Source organism: Phodopus roborovskii, unplaced genomic scaffold, assembly GCF_943737965.1.
Source record: "Phodopus roborovskii unplaced genomic scaffold, PHOROB, whole genome shotgun sequence".
Lineage (NCBI taxonomy): Eukaryota > Metazoa > Chordata > Mammalia > Rodentia > Cricetidae > Phodopus > Phodopus roborovskii.
The window spans coordinates 11532453-11547332 of record NW_026126525.1 but is presented as its reverse complement, the minus strand read 5'-3'; the positions used below and the strand labels follow the sequence as shown (position 1 = coordinate 11547332).

The 14880-nt window shown below is 43.2% G+C and overlaps 1 protein-coding gene across 4 annotated transcripts in view; it reads right to left on the bottom strand.

Moving 5' to 3' along the window:
* Positions 1-14880, bottom strand: part of Scarb2 (scavenger receptor class B member 2) — a 193022-nt gene that overhangs the window by 142314 nt on the left and 35828 nt on the right. For all 4 annotated transcript variants that reach the window (XM_051198212.1, XM_051198213.1, XM_051198211.1 and 1 more), the window contains exons 6-12: positions 14226-14345; positions 13485-13654; positions 11136-11254; positions 9762-9835; positions 7789-7840; positions 4194-4352; positions 2557-2595 (exon numbers count right to left, since the gene is read on the bottom strand). In XM_051198212.1, coding sequence (XP_051054169.1) covers positions 2557-2595; positions 4194-4352; positions 7789-7840; positions 9762-9835; positions 11136-11254; positions 13485-13654; positions 14226-14345 — 733 coding nt within the window. The remainder of the gene's footprint in view (positions 1-2556; positions 2596-4193; positions 4353-7788; positions 7841-9761; positions 9836-11135; positions 11255-13484; positions 13655-14225; positions 14346-14880) is intronic.

Sequence of the window (14880 nt, the reverse complement as noted above, 5' to 3'; positions counted from 1 at the left end):
CAAGTGATTTACACCAGTAACAATGCCCAGAGGACCTTTTGATGAATTCACACGAAAACAAGTTAGATTAGCCTCCTTAAGTGAAGGCCCGGCCCCCATAGGGGTTAGCTGTGCAGTGCTCCTTCCAATTGATCATTAGTGATCTCTGTAGAACACGAGGAAGTAAAGTCGACTGGGCAGAGTCGAGCCTACTGGATAATGCCCATACCTGACTCTGTGCCTTCCCAGTTCCCTGCCATCCTATGCTGTGAGAATGCTGATGGCCCCACAGCCTTCGGGACCTTCCCAGGATAATAGTCTCAAGAGAGTGAACCCAGAGAACAGCTTTCCATTTCCAGCTCCACACAAAATGGGTACATTTGTTGTTAGTCAACTTATAATTCTGACTGTGGCTTGTGGGTTTGTCATGAACCTTTTAGAAGTAAAATATCAAATGTGATTTTGAGCCATCACTATTAATAACCGTGACACTAAAAATAAAGAATTAATCTGTTTTTGGTCTCTTTTTCTATGTGAGATTTAGTCTACTATGGACATCATTAACTGCTTGTTTATTTTTTGTTTGTTTGTTTTTTGTTGTTTTGAAGTCTCATCAGAGATGACTATATTCTGAAAAATAGGAGTGAACCAATTAGTATGCACCAGCTTAACAATTTATTAGTGTGGATAAGTAGTTGCATAAAAACAAGTATAGTGCACACCTGAAATCCCAGCCCTCTGGAGGCTGAGACAGGAGACTTCCCACAAGTTCAAGGTCAACGTATGCTACATAGTGAGTTCTAAACCAGCCTGAGTTACAGAGTGAGACCCTGTCTCAATGCATGACCACCAAGGTAAGCTAATTACCTAGTTAAATATTGATAAAGTCTTAAGATTTGTCATTATTGAAGATCAAGTATTTTTAATTAGTCTTCACATGTTGGTTGTTTGGGGAATCAAATATTTTTACCTTGATTTGTAGGAAAGGTGAAAATTTAATGAATTTGTCCCTTCAAGATGAGACACAGAAGTCAAGCAAGGTGACTCACTCACTGATCCCATAACTCAGAAGCAGAGGCAGATGGCACTCTGTGAGTTTAATACCATCCTGGTCTATACAGTGAGTTCCAGAACAGCCAGGCCTACAATGGAGAGACTGTCTCAAAACACCAAAATAAAAAAGAAGGGAAATGTCACATATTGCTTTAGTGTCAAAAGAAATTTTGGGCTTGTAGAGTAAAGCAACATTTTACCTCCAAATATGTACGTGAAATCTTAGTTTTAAAACTTTTTTTGTTTACATTGAAATTCAGTCTTAAATAACAAAATTCAGTTTTCTTGAAATTATATGAGAGGTTGGCCAGATAATATATAGGTAGGGTTCCTCATTAAAAATCAACAATGGACTCTGAGAAACAAAGACAATACCCTCCATGACGGTGGTTCAGGGACCTTCCAAAAAGAAGTAGCTGGCTCCTTTACAGACCCCCTCATCTGAAGTGCTTTCTGTCTAAACATTTTGCCATTCTGTCAGAAAAATGATTGTCACAGGAAGTAGAGGGCACTTAGTGACACTGAGCCACAAAACACTGGCTGAGAATAAACCTAAGGAATGAATTTAAAAATTTCAAAGTCTTGTCCGATGAATGCCTCTCCCTGGACCTATATGTGATGTAAGCTATGAGCAGATGGACTTTCCAACATTTGTAATTTTATATATAATCATTCAGTATTTGGGACCTGTATGTGACATAAACTATGGGCAGATGGACTTTCCAATGTTTGTAATTTCACAAACAATCTTTCAATATCTGGCAGTCACCGTCATTCACATCACCATCCTATTTGGGCCTGGGGGATACATCTTTCTTCATCAAGACAGCTTTGCCTAAAAACAACAGCCTATGAATGCCATAGCTCACACTGAACTGTATTCTAAATGAACTGCCTGTCTTACCCTCCCCAACATCATCTTGCTCCACAAAAGCACAAATTAAAAATCCTCAGGAGCTCAAAGCTATCTACTTGCAGAAACTGCCCCACCCAACCCCTTTCCCATGTGACCCACACCCACATAAAGTAGTCAAAAGACTACGTTATTTTCCTGAAGGGATTACAAACGAGGTGAGAGTGAAGTGCAGGATGTAATATCTCAAGGAAAGCCGACACGTTTGACGGGTGCATCATTCAAAGCTATCATTTTACCCTGTGTCAGGTCAGCTCAGCTAACGTTAACAAGTGATGCAGACTTTTTATCTACAATGGGGGGGGGGGGTCACAAAAATCCCACAGCTCCCAGAGCCCAACCACAGAGTTTCTACACAAGTTTATTAGATACTTCCTCGACGAATTAGAACAATTTCAGACACATGATTTTATAAAGCATAATGGCCAGCATGTCACCCCGCTTATTACCCTTTGTCCAGGAAGCTCTCCTCGCTTGCCAGCACTGTGACTTCTCCCTCTTCTTGACAGGCCAGGAGCCTGTGAGGACTCAGGGATTCCCCTGTCCTGGTCCAGATCAGGGCAGTTCACACATTCTCTCACCACATTCAGGCAACAGGTAAGTAAGTTCAATTAGGTTCGTATGAGGGGCGATCTTTCATCTGCCGTTCCCTGAGACAGATAATGGAAGATGAAAGGTTAAAACTTCTGTCCTGTCAAAAGCTGAGGCCAGGTGGGGACAGAGAAGGAGGAGGTGGAAGGAGGAACTGGTTGGAGGCAGCTCCCTCCATTCTCTTCTCAGCTACCTTTGCTCTTCAAGACTCTAAGCTTGAGGACAGACAGCTCTTCCTCTCCAGCCCCTAATACCAGACCTGCCATCTATCACCCCTCTCTGCTCAGGACTATAACCTTAACCCTTAGCATCCTGGACTGAGACAACTCCTTCCTGATTAGTTACCTACCTGGGAACAGTGTCTCAGAAGCCAGAGCTGCTCACTAACACTTGCAGAAGACCTGAAGATGGCTAGTGAAGGGTACTTAACATTTCTAGGAGGTCTGTTTATACCTAGGAAAATTACCCAGCAGATCCATAGATGGCAGTGATAAGACAGTTTGCCTTATTGCTAATTTGGGCTTGCATGAATAGCATGAGTGTAAGAGACATCATCAGAGTCATCCAAGCCAGTATCACTCATACAGTTTCAACTAGTTTCATCTCCTACTTCACAATGCTCACTGTAGCAGGATAACAGAAGGGGAGAAATACACTATAAAAGCAGAGACAGCCAAGCATTCAAGAAGGGTGCCTAAGGCCAGGCCTGGTGGTTCAGGTCTGTGATCCCAGTCACCAAGGAGGCAGAAGCATGAGATTCACAAGTTCAAAGCCTGGCTGGACCACAGAGCAAGTTCAAGGTCAGCCTGATCATCTCAGAGAGACCTCATAAATGCCTTTGATTTTAGGCCTGGGCATATATATGTCTCAGTACTAGAGTGCCTGCCTGGTGTGTGTTTGCCTGGCATGTATTAGACTGTTGCTTCAATCTCCACTTCCACAGAAAAGAAGGGCATTGTGAGGTATTTAGACTCTTGGTCACTTGAGAGGCTGCTCTGAGCCAATTTATCACATTCCTTCTGGAAGTTAATGATGTTCATATAGCCCACCTGTTACCATTCTATGGGATCACAACCATAGCACCTTCAGATGCACCAGGGCTCTTAACAAGCACGTTTCTGCCCCTTTGTGCTACGATACTGGAATCGTTTTATCACATATAATAACAATTTTATAGGGTAAGACTGGGCCAAGTTCTCTTTGCTTCTATATCATCTGACCTCTCAGGAAACTCTCCATTTTATAGATGATGAAATCAAGGCCATGTCTCAAGTATCATATAGATGTTTAATGGCACAACTGGGATTTGAATCCAGGCTGTCCAGCACCAAAGCATAGGATCTTAAAGGTTTTATTTTTCTTCCAAATTATTGTTTTCAAAGACGTGACTTTACCTCCTATGGGATATGTCCAGGAATTCCAAACCCACCAAGAAAGCCTCAAATACCAATGGGGCCATTCTGTCACCCTGCCTTTCTCAGGCCTGCCTACTACTTGGTCCATTGATAATACAACCACAAAAATCAGTGTTCCCTTCCTTTGTAAAACCCCCAGATCTATCCAAAGGAGCCAGCTGTCAGTCCTTCAGAACAATTTATTGAGGAATTCCTCAGGTAAACTTATCAGCAAGGGAGAGATTTCCCCAGCCGGCACTTACCTCTTCCATGGACCCCTGTCCTCGGCATGCAAGCCATGTGAAAATCAAGCCAAAGAACACTCCCAATGCCATGATGATGTAGGGTATGTTGGTGACTATCAAAGTCGTGTTAGTCACAGACTTCAATCGACTTGCAGTCTCTTTGTCAATGAGAACACTCTGGAGGGGCAAGAAATAGTATTATTTGGGAACTAGCTATCCTGTGTGTGTGTGTGTATGTGTACACGTGTGTGCACACATGTGTATGTACACATAAGTTCGTGCATATTGCAAACAACAAATGCATTTTGATTATGTCTCATATTTAAGCAAACCAGATATACTGAAAATCCTCTTAAAAATTAGAATAAATAATTGTCTTGAAGACAATTCTAACTCTTTTTTTTAAAAAGATACATAGACATTTCTTTTCCGTTTTCTTTTCTTTTTAAAGATTTATTTATTTATTATTTACACAGTGTTATGTCTACATGAATGCCTGCAGGCCAGAGGCCAGAAGAGGGCACCAGATCTCATTACAGATGGTTGTGCACCACCATGTGGTTACTGGGAATTGAACTCAGATCCTCTGGAAGAACAGTCAGTGCTGTTAGCCTCTGAGCCATCTCTCCAGCCCGACAATTCTAACTCTTAACATAGACTGGAACAGAGAGAAAAGATATTAAGAAATGTTGAGATAATATGTGTTATGGGTAGAATATGAAATGTCCCCACAGGCTCATGTTTTAAATGTTGATCACTCTCTTGTAGTAGTACTGTTTTTGTCTAGTTGATTGTTTGGATTTTATTTTGAGATAGGGTCTCACTCTGTAGCCCTGGATAGCTTGGAACTCACTATGTAGACCAGGCTGGCCTAGAACTTGTGGCACTACCTCTAGAGTGCTGGGGCTACAGTTGTGTGCTGCTAGGAGTCACTGCTTTTGAAATTCATGGACCCTTTAAGAGAGGGAGACCTGGCTGGAGAAGTAGCTTCCTGATCCACTGTGATATGAGAAATTCAGTGCATACCCCTGCTGCCAACCATCAACATGGCCTCCTTACCCCCATGGACTGAAGTCCTTCTGAAACATGAGCCACAATAAATCTTTCTCCTTAAGTTGTTTCTGTCACAATGACACAATAATAAGCAACATAATATCCTTTGCTTGGCATCAGATGGTTACTTCAAAATTCCTGTCAGCATTACTTCATTTTAGAGTGTCTCTGCTACCTCAGGCCTGACCAACCAGCTCTCCCTAGAGCCTCATCTGTAGTCCTTGTAGCCAACATAACTGTTTACCTGTTTATATGAGTTTCTTGAAGGAAAGACATCTCAGCCACTTCAACTCTGGGGAGAGCACCCAGTGCACCGTAGGTGCGTAATTAATGCTGGCTGACTGAATGAATGGGTGAACCCTGCAAAAGTGGTACCCAGTGTCACTTCTCTCCTGAGTCCACATTACCATCACCAGTCTCCAAAAACCTGATTGAGATAAGTTGTGTTGCTAACAAGAATTGGAGGGAGAATTCCTAACCAAGGAAAATGCTCTAGAACAGCATTTTAGTATGAGAAGAGAGGTTCTGTCAGTCAGTGTGATGGGTGAAGCCTCAAAAGACACAAGTCCCTAAGAATGATAACAAATCTGCCTAGTGTGCACTGACTGGGGGAGGGCGAGGCCTCGGCAGATTTTTCTGTAACTGTCTCGGGCTGGTCAGACAGCAATATCACTTCCAGGCCTGGTGTTTTCCTTTCTCCCCTCCCCCACTCTCTTTCCTTCTTTCTTAAGACAGGATCTCACTAAGTAGCCCTGGCTGCCCTTAAACTCACAGAGATCCATCTGCCCCTGCCTCTTCTCCAGTGCTATGATTCTCCAGTCACTATGCCTGACCTTGGTATGTAATTTTAAGGACATTTTATTTATTTGTTTGTTTGTTGTTTGGTGGTGGTGGTGTGGTGTATGTGTGTGTGAGTGTCAGTGTGTGTGTGGTGTATGTGGTGTATGTGTGTGGTGTGTGTGGGTGTGAGAGAGTGTGTGTGTGTGGGAATGTGTGTGGTGTGTGTGAGTGTGTGTGAGTGTGTGTGTGGGGGGGAATGTGTGTGGTGTGTGTGAGTGTGTGTGTGTGAGAGCGAGTGTATGTGTGTGGGAATGTGTGTGGTTTGTGTGTGGTGTGTGTGAGTGTGAGAGTGTGTGTGTGTGTGTGTGTGGTGTGTGTGGTGTATGTGTGTGTGGTATTGTGTGTATGTGTGTGAGAGAGTGTGTGTGTGTGAATGTGTGTGGTGTGAGTGTGTGTGTGTGTGAGAGTGTCTGTGTGGTGTGTGTGTGGTGTGTGTCAGTGTGTGTGTGTGTGTGGTGTGTGTGTGGGAATGTGTGTGGTGTGTGTGAGTGTGTGTGTGTGAGAGCGAGTGTGTGTGGTGTGTGTGTGGGAATGTGTGTGGTGTGTGGTGTGTGTGTGGGAATGTGTGTGGTGTGTGGTGTGTGTGAGTGTGTGTGGTGTGTGTGTGTGGTATTGTGGTGTGTATGTGTATGAGAGAGAGTGTGTGTGTGTGGGAATGTGTGTGGTGTGTGTGGTGTGTGTGTGTGTGTGGTGTGTGTGTGAGAGTGTGTGTGTGGTGTGTGTGTGTGTGGTGTTTGTGAGAGTGTTGTGTGGTGTGTGTGTAGTGTGTGTAGTGTGTGAGAGTGTGTGTGTGGTGTGTGTAGTGTGTGTAGTATGTGAGAGTGTGTGTGTGGTGTGTGTGAGTATCTGTGTGGTGCGTGTGGTGTGTGTGTGTGGTGTGTGTGGTGTGTGTGGTGTGTGTGGTGTGAGTGTGCGTGTGTTCTGGAGGCCAAACTGAAGGTCTTCAGCATTGACAGCAGGCACCATTACCTGCTGAGCCATGTCAATTGCCTTTCCCAGGTGTCCTAAGCTGTCAGGGCTTCACTGGAGGCAAAGGCGTCACTGGACAGAGCTTGGGGAGCTTTTGTCACCTCTGCAGCTTGTTCTCCACATAAGCAGCACCTCACAATGGTGTTACTCAGCTGGTGCTCTTGAGACAGAAAATGTCCAAACAAACTCTCAGGCACAGGCCCCTTCCACAAGTATTAAAGAGAGTTTTTCTGGGGCAGCTTATATTTTAAAAAGTCACCGTTGAGGCTGGAGAGATGGCTCAGCAGGCAACAGTGTCATTGCTCTGGCAGAGGACCTGGGCTCAGGTCAGACAGCCCCCATGGAGCAGCTCAGGTTGCTGCCCTCTTCTGGGCTCTGTGAGCATCTACATTTACACTCAACACACGACAGACACACACACACATAATTACAAATAAATCTGGGCTGGGCAGAGGTGGCACACCCCTTTGATCCCAGCACTTGGAAGGCACAGGCAGCTGGATCTCTGTGAGTTCAAGGCTAGCCTGGTCTACAAAGTGAATTCTAGGACAGCCAGGGCTGTTACACAGAGAAACTCTGTCTCAAAAAAACAACAACAATAATAACAATAATAATAAATCTCTTTTTAAAAAGCTACCTGTTTCTCTTTTCATAACATAAGTGGCACATCACTACAACCATAGACATCATAATGTAAGTACCCTAAGCTTGGACTGCTAAAACATACTTCCTTCTCTCTTTCAGGACTTACCTCATTGAGATACATCACTGGGAAAACCATAGTCCTAATGTTTCCCGTTTCACTACAAAGACAAAGAATGACATTATTTCATAGACATCCTCATGCAAACATCTCCTCTCACCTGGAGAGACACGTACACTTAATTCACTCAGTTACCTAGAATTGACTGTGGATTTGTAAGTTATCTTCAAAGACACATATAAATTAGAAATAGAAATCAAGACTACAATATTATAAGCCAGCCATGCAAAACTGCACGTCTATGTGGTATTTTATCAATGCACAAGATATGGAATGCCACCATCCAAGTAGCACTATTCAGAGAAGATGACACAAGCTGCCACTTTGGAAGTTTCTAGGCCACCTACACCTATCTCTGCAACAAGAGCCTCCTGGCCACTGTTTGCCCACTCTGTACTCAGTGTTTTGGGGGCTTTATTTTATTCAATTCTTACAGCAGTCACATACCATGGGGCTCTCGTTGTGTACAGGGTGGATAGAGGGGGAAGCCTATTAATAGAGATGAGGTAGTATGACCAAGATCATTGTGAGGAGCAGTAGGATCAAGACAATTAATTCCATTTTGAGTCTAAGGTTCTAGCTCTTTATAATATACTGCCTCAAATATATACTAACAGGTGCCAGAAGATATCCCTGTAAATCATGTTTGCTTCTTAGAAGGAACCCACAACATGGAATTAAATCTGGAGAGTTCAATGGGGGAAATGTATCATTATGGATGGATGGATGGATGGATGGATGGATGGATGGATGGATGGATGGATGGATGGATGGATTAGATTAGATAGTAAGCAGATGGATGCAAACATAGATAGACAACAACACATGTGTTGTTTTATGTCCTTCAACTTGTGATCCTCCTGCCTCAACCTCTTGGGTAGCTGGGATCACAGGTCAATAAGATTTTTGACTTTTTCAATACAGTGAAAGATTCTTATACTGAAGGGTTGAAGGGATCCCCTATTACCTTAATTTTTTTTTTCTGTGAACTCAAGTGCAATGTATAAATACATATCTGGTACTGTCTGTCTACATTAATAATATATAGGAAACTTAGATCCCATAGAAGATTTGCCAAAATTATGTATTCAATAGGTATTTTCTCAGAGTTAAGAAAAATCCCACTGGCAAGTCTGGGCAAGATGCTATACTTGAGAATTCTGACTAAATTCTGGTGAAATGTGGGAGAGAAAGGCTGGATTCAGCCTACTACGGCTGTCCAGATGAGAGCTCATGGCGGTTAAGCCTAATCCCAAGCAGAGGGAGTACAAAGAAAGATATGGAAAGCAGGGTCAGGAGTGGAGGGCATCATCAGGTGAGTGGATAAAAGCCATTCTGGAGCTGCACAATCTTAACAAATGTGAGTTCCAGAAAGTCACTTAAGTGACTCAAGTGTCTTAGTTCTCTTGTGTCTAAAACAAGGACAATGTATAAGGCTATAGGCTGATGCTTGTAAAGTACTGATAGCATCACCTGATCCATGGACAGTATTGTATAAAGGGAGGGATTACTACATGACCAAGGCCAAGGCACCATGAAAATTGAGATCATGCCCTGTAGTGAGATATTCACTTTGTCTGCACCTGTGGCACCTACCACGCCCATTGGAGGTGGGGATATGGACGGAAGCTACCTGGGAGAACTAAATCTGAGGAGCCCCCCCATCCCTCCACCCCACCCCTGGGAGCTCTCTTGCAGCACGGGGACAGGAGAGCATCCGGAGGCATCCTTGGGACCAGGAACTTGCTGGTGTTCATCTGTCTATGTTGTAAGCAAGTTATTTCTCCCTGAATAAACATCTTTTCAGCCTATTTGTTTCTCCTGATCTTTATTAAACTTCAATAATGCCCCACTGGGGACAAACAAGTCAAGGGTAGGCTCTCCCTACCCTGGTACCATACCTACTGGAGAGTCACGAGGCAAACCCCACCTCTACCTCTTTAGGAAGAAATGACACTTACACAATGCCATCCACTTTTTTAACATAAATGTTGATTTGGAATCTCTTGGCTGCTCTTAAAATAACTCCAGTCAACTGCAGATAAAAAGAGAGGAAAAAATTAGTATTTTTTTCTAGCCACATTTTCAACAGAGTAACTGTGAGGTTCTGACCTACAGGAACCCATCACCATGTTTGGCAGGCAGAGTGACCAAGGGAAAACTGGTCCCCCAATAATTGTGCTGGGTGGACTGGGCTTTGTGAGGGATGTGAATCCCTGGGAATCTGCTAAAATGCAGATTCTGATTGTTAGATCAGGGTAGAACATGAAACAGGATATACCCACTTGGTAAAGCAAAGAGTGGAACACTCCATCAGAGGCCACAAATTCCATGTTGGGTATGGACATCTGGGCAGTTGCCAGAACTAAGAGGAAGATGACTTCCAAGTCCAGGGCTCCTCCTGCCAGAGTGCAGGAGGCATGAGGCAGCAGCCCCAATGTGTGCTGAGGGTACAGGACTGTACCATTCCCTTGGTGACAAGCCCTGCTCTGTTTGGCTGATGAAAGGGGACTAGATGGCTAATAGAGAAGAATAGTCACATCTGAGGGCTGGGACTGCAGTTGTCACAGTGCTCATGTAGCATGAGAGGAACACACTATAGCCCAAGCTGGCCTCGAACTTGTGATCCTCCTGTCCCAATCTCCTGGGTAGCTGGGATCATGGGTCTGTGCTGCCAGGCTCAGCAAGATCTTTCACCTTTTCATTTAGTTTCTACAGTGAGAGATTCTTGCACTGAAGGAATCCCCATCACCTTAACATTCATCTCTGTGAACTCATACGATATAACATATCTAGTACAGTCTACATTAATAATATATAGATAGGACACTCAGTACCTATAGAAGGTTTGCCAAAAGTGAATGAAGCTAATATCCCCATTTAGATCTGTGCATTCTAAGCAGAGAATACACAACTGAGCTGTAATTCTGAAGGTGAAATGTTTTTGTGTCCTGCCCAGCAACGGACTGACCAGGTCACATGGGTCCAGTCTCAGCTGTTTTTGGTAACTGAATTTGTATCATTGTTTTCATTTCACTTTGTTATGCTGGATTGAACCTTAGGGCCTCATCAAGCTAGGTAAGTGCTCTACCGCTGAGCTATATCCCTGGCCCCATGCTTTCCCTTCGCTTTCTTTCTCTTCTTTAAACGGGGCTTGCTGGTTTCTGCAGAATTAATCCATGGAGTTAGAACTTCCCATTATAGGCTACGAACCACAGTGCACCCTGATCTCCTTCTGCCCTCTTAAATATCCACAGAAGATGGTGTGTCTCTTAATGTTTTGGACTAAGAGAATCTGCACATACACAATAAGAAACAAGAAAGAGTGTACTCACAGGATTAATGTCCACAAATGTCTCATGCTCTTCCTTGTTTGGCCGCATGCCTTTTATGGCAGAAACGAACTTCTCATCAGCTTGGTAAAAGTGTGGGAAAGACATAATAATGGGTACACCTGCAAGGTAAGGGACATAGAAATGAATGAGGCTGGTGTTTTAATCTCAGATGAATATACAGTTCCTGACCACAAAATTGGTAGCTAAAGGAAAAAGACAAGCCATACCCAAGTGAGCTTAGCCAGGCTCACTACCTCTCTCTAGCTCATAGTTCAATATTTAAAGCACATTTTCTGCCATCTGATGTGCCCCACATTATTTTACTGGATATCTAATACCAAAGTCTTGATCATATTTATACTTAAACACACAGTTACTAAACCTAGAAGTATACTTTTTATCTATTTGTCTGTGTTAAATAATGCTCCAAGACACTCTATGAAACTAAAGTCCTACACAGTTACTAAACCTAGAAGTATACTTTTTATCTATTTGTCTGTGTTAAATAATGCTCCAAGACACTCTATGAAACTAAAGTCCTTATCCTCATTTTGCATTTGAAGAAGCTGAGGTTCCCTAAATTCACCAGAATTTCCCAGGGACTCGTAACTGTGGAGGAAGTGTTCTAACTGGATGAGCACCCACCTCAGAGCACACTTGAGTGACAATGAAGTTTTTGCTGTTGTTGTTTTGTTTGGGTTTTTGCTGTTTGTTTGAGACAAGGTCTTACTCTGTATGTAGCTCAGGCTAGTCTGGAATTCGCTCCACAGACTAGGCTAGACCAGAACTCTCAGAATTCCCACTGCTTCTGCTAGGATTACAGTCATACACTATCATGCCTGGCTTTTGATTTTGAAGAAAAACAAACTGTTTTACACCAGTAGACCTTGTTTCCTGCATAGCATAATGAGTTAAGCCCAAACAGGAACACTGAAACGTATTCACAAACAATGATGACGCCATTCAGAAATCTGCATCTTCCCAAGTTTGATCTGTGGAGGGAAACTGTCCACCTATAACAAACTGCTTTGACAAAGCCTCCAGCCCATGTTTGGGAGTTCTGAAAAGCGAAGAGGAAAATACTGTGCTAAGAGGTCTGAGGGCTGCAAAACCCATTTCTTTTTTTTTTTTTTTTTTTTTTTTCTTTGACTCTGGCATCGACTCCTGGAAGAAGAATACAGCCAGAAAACAATGCCTCCATATGGGTAAGACACTGAGCTACACAACCAGAGAGATTAGAAGAAGGCATGTGTCCCCATTCACTGTTAGAGCACCTGGCTCCTCTGCACTGTGGCCACCATCTATCTCATGTGAACCATCCTCAGAATTTGTTAGTGTAGGATGTCTATTTTAATATCTCTCCAAAGAACCCTGATGTAAGGTTTGTGCTGCTGTGAAAAGGACAAGGATGGTGGACTGCTACCCTCAGACTTGTCCCAAAAGAGATTTTAATGTCAACTGACAAGAGAATCAAGTTAGTGGACCACTTTATTTTTGAGAAAGGAGTAATGTAATTCAGAGAGAGAGGGTTGCCATGCAGGCAACTTCTCCAGAGGAACTTTAAAGAGAGCCAGGCATGGTAAGCCCAGAATTGGTGAAGGCTGAGGCAGGAAGTTTAAGGATATCCTGGGCAACATACTGATGGGAAAAACAGTACTCGTTACAACATACTGAGTTTGAGGATAGCCTCCAGGATGATATGGTGAAAATTTGTCTCAAAACAACAACCATCCCACATATTTTAAAGATGAATTCTGTTCCAAATAGGGATCCTGCACAACCAGGCTAGCCTAGTTTACAGAGTGAGTTCCAGGACAGGCTCCAAAGCAATACAGAGAAACCCTGTCTCGAAAAACAAAAACAAAACAAAACAAAAAAAAAAAAAAAAAAAAAAACCAACCAAAAAACTGACTCCACTGAGTATCCTTTGAAGCCACATGTCCACCATGACATGCATGTTCACCCATTATACACACAGCAATAGTAACATGTTAAAATTAAAAAGAAACACTAGGACACTCATGATAAAAGTTTCAAACTAAATCTTCTTCAAAATCATTAGGAATCATAGCCAAGGCATGTGCTACTAAAACTAGTGAGTTCTAAAGTTTTGTCACTGTATCATCATCATTGTCTGTCACTGTCCACACAGGTGGTAGCTATATAGGTTGGCCTAGAGCTATCTTCCTGTTTCTGCCACCTGGTGCTGGGATTGCAGGCATATGCCAAAATATTCTTGAAAGGTTGGGCTTGCACTCTATATTAGGTTGGTGACGAATTCTTTGCTGCAGACCCCAAATCTGTCTGCATTCTAGAAACCTGTGGCCATCCCTCTCTAGCAGTTTTTACCATTCTTGCAGATGCTGACGTTCAACACTCCTGAGCCCATGCAGTTTCCTTCAGGTATGCAGAAGCCGGCATTTTCAGAGGTATTGGCTAATATTTCTGCTGGCACATTATACCGAAAAGCAGGCAGCCCTTCCACAGTCTCAAAACCACTGAAAGTTATATGCACTGACCTGAGAGGAGGGAAGAATACAAAGTCAATGCAGGAATGCAGTTTATTGGTAGAATGGTTGCCTAGCACCCGTGAAGCCCTGGGTTCGAATCTCAGTACTACATAAACAGGGTGTGGTGGCTCACATCCATAACTGTAGGAAGGTGGAGAAAGATCACCAGGGCCCTGGTGGGTTTGAAGCCAGCCTGACATACATGAGCCCTGTCTCCAATAACATATATGTGTGTGTGTGTGTGTGTGTGTGTGTGTGTGTGTGTGTGCGTATATATATATGAATAAGAAAGAGGAGAAAGGAAGGAAAAAAGGAAGGAAGGAAGAGTAAGAAGGGGGAGAGAAGGGGAGGGGAGGGAGGTAGAATGGTTAAATAACTTGCTCAGGGTCACACAACTGCAAGTAATAGTGTTAAGACCAAATCAACAGCTACCCTCCATGCTGTGAGCCATTATGCACCATTCTCTCTCAATGTGCCTCTAGCTTGTCACTAGGACCTGTGAATTCACGTGCATGGTGGGTGTATCTGCTTATGTTCCTCACACCTTGTCCTGCAAAGAGCATAGTTTTAAAGTTCCTACCTGCAGAAGTCAGACGGGAACACATACAAGACTTCATCCTTGGTTATCAGTGGATGAAAAGAATCTCCATCTGTCCCATTAATCATATTGCATTCGTCTGTGGTCCACCAGTCTAGAGACCTGGAGTCGATAAGTACAAGAATAAAAAGGATCCAGTTGGATTGTGGGATCTCTTAATGGTTAGTACCTTTCCAGATATAACTGAGGCTGGCTACATCAGCATCTTATTCACAAGCAGGCACAAAAGTGCTAGGAATTAGAAGAGAGAGAGAAAGAGAGAGAGAGAGAGAGAAGTAGGTTCTAAACCAAAATCACTTTTGGTAAAGATAAAAGCCACAAATTCCTGTTTCCTCCTCCAAAAAAAAGTGTGTCCTGCATAGGTGTTTAGAAATACTGATTTAGGGACCAACGAGATGGCTCCGTGAATAAAGACCCTGTTCTGTAAGACTCACAACCAGAGTTCAATCTCTGGAAGCTATGCAAAGGTGGAAAAGAAAAACCAAGCCCACAAAATTGTCCTTCGACCTCTGCATGTACACTGGGCACACTTGCCCTCCACCCACATCCTATACAACACAACAACAACAACCATAGAAATACTGATTTACTTAAAGCAGTAACCCAAGTAGGCATTAATACCAGCCTTGCTAGAAGC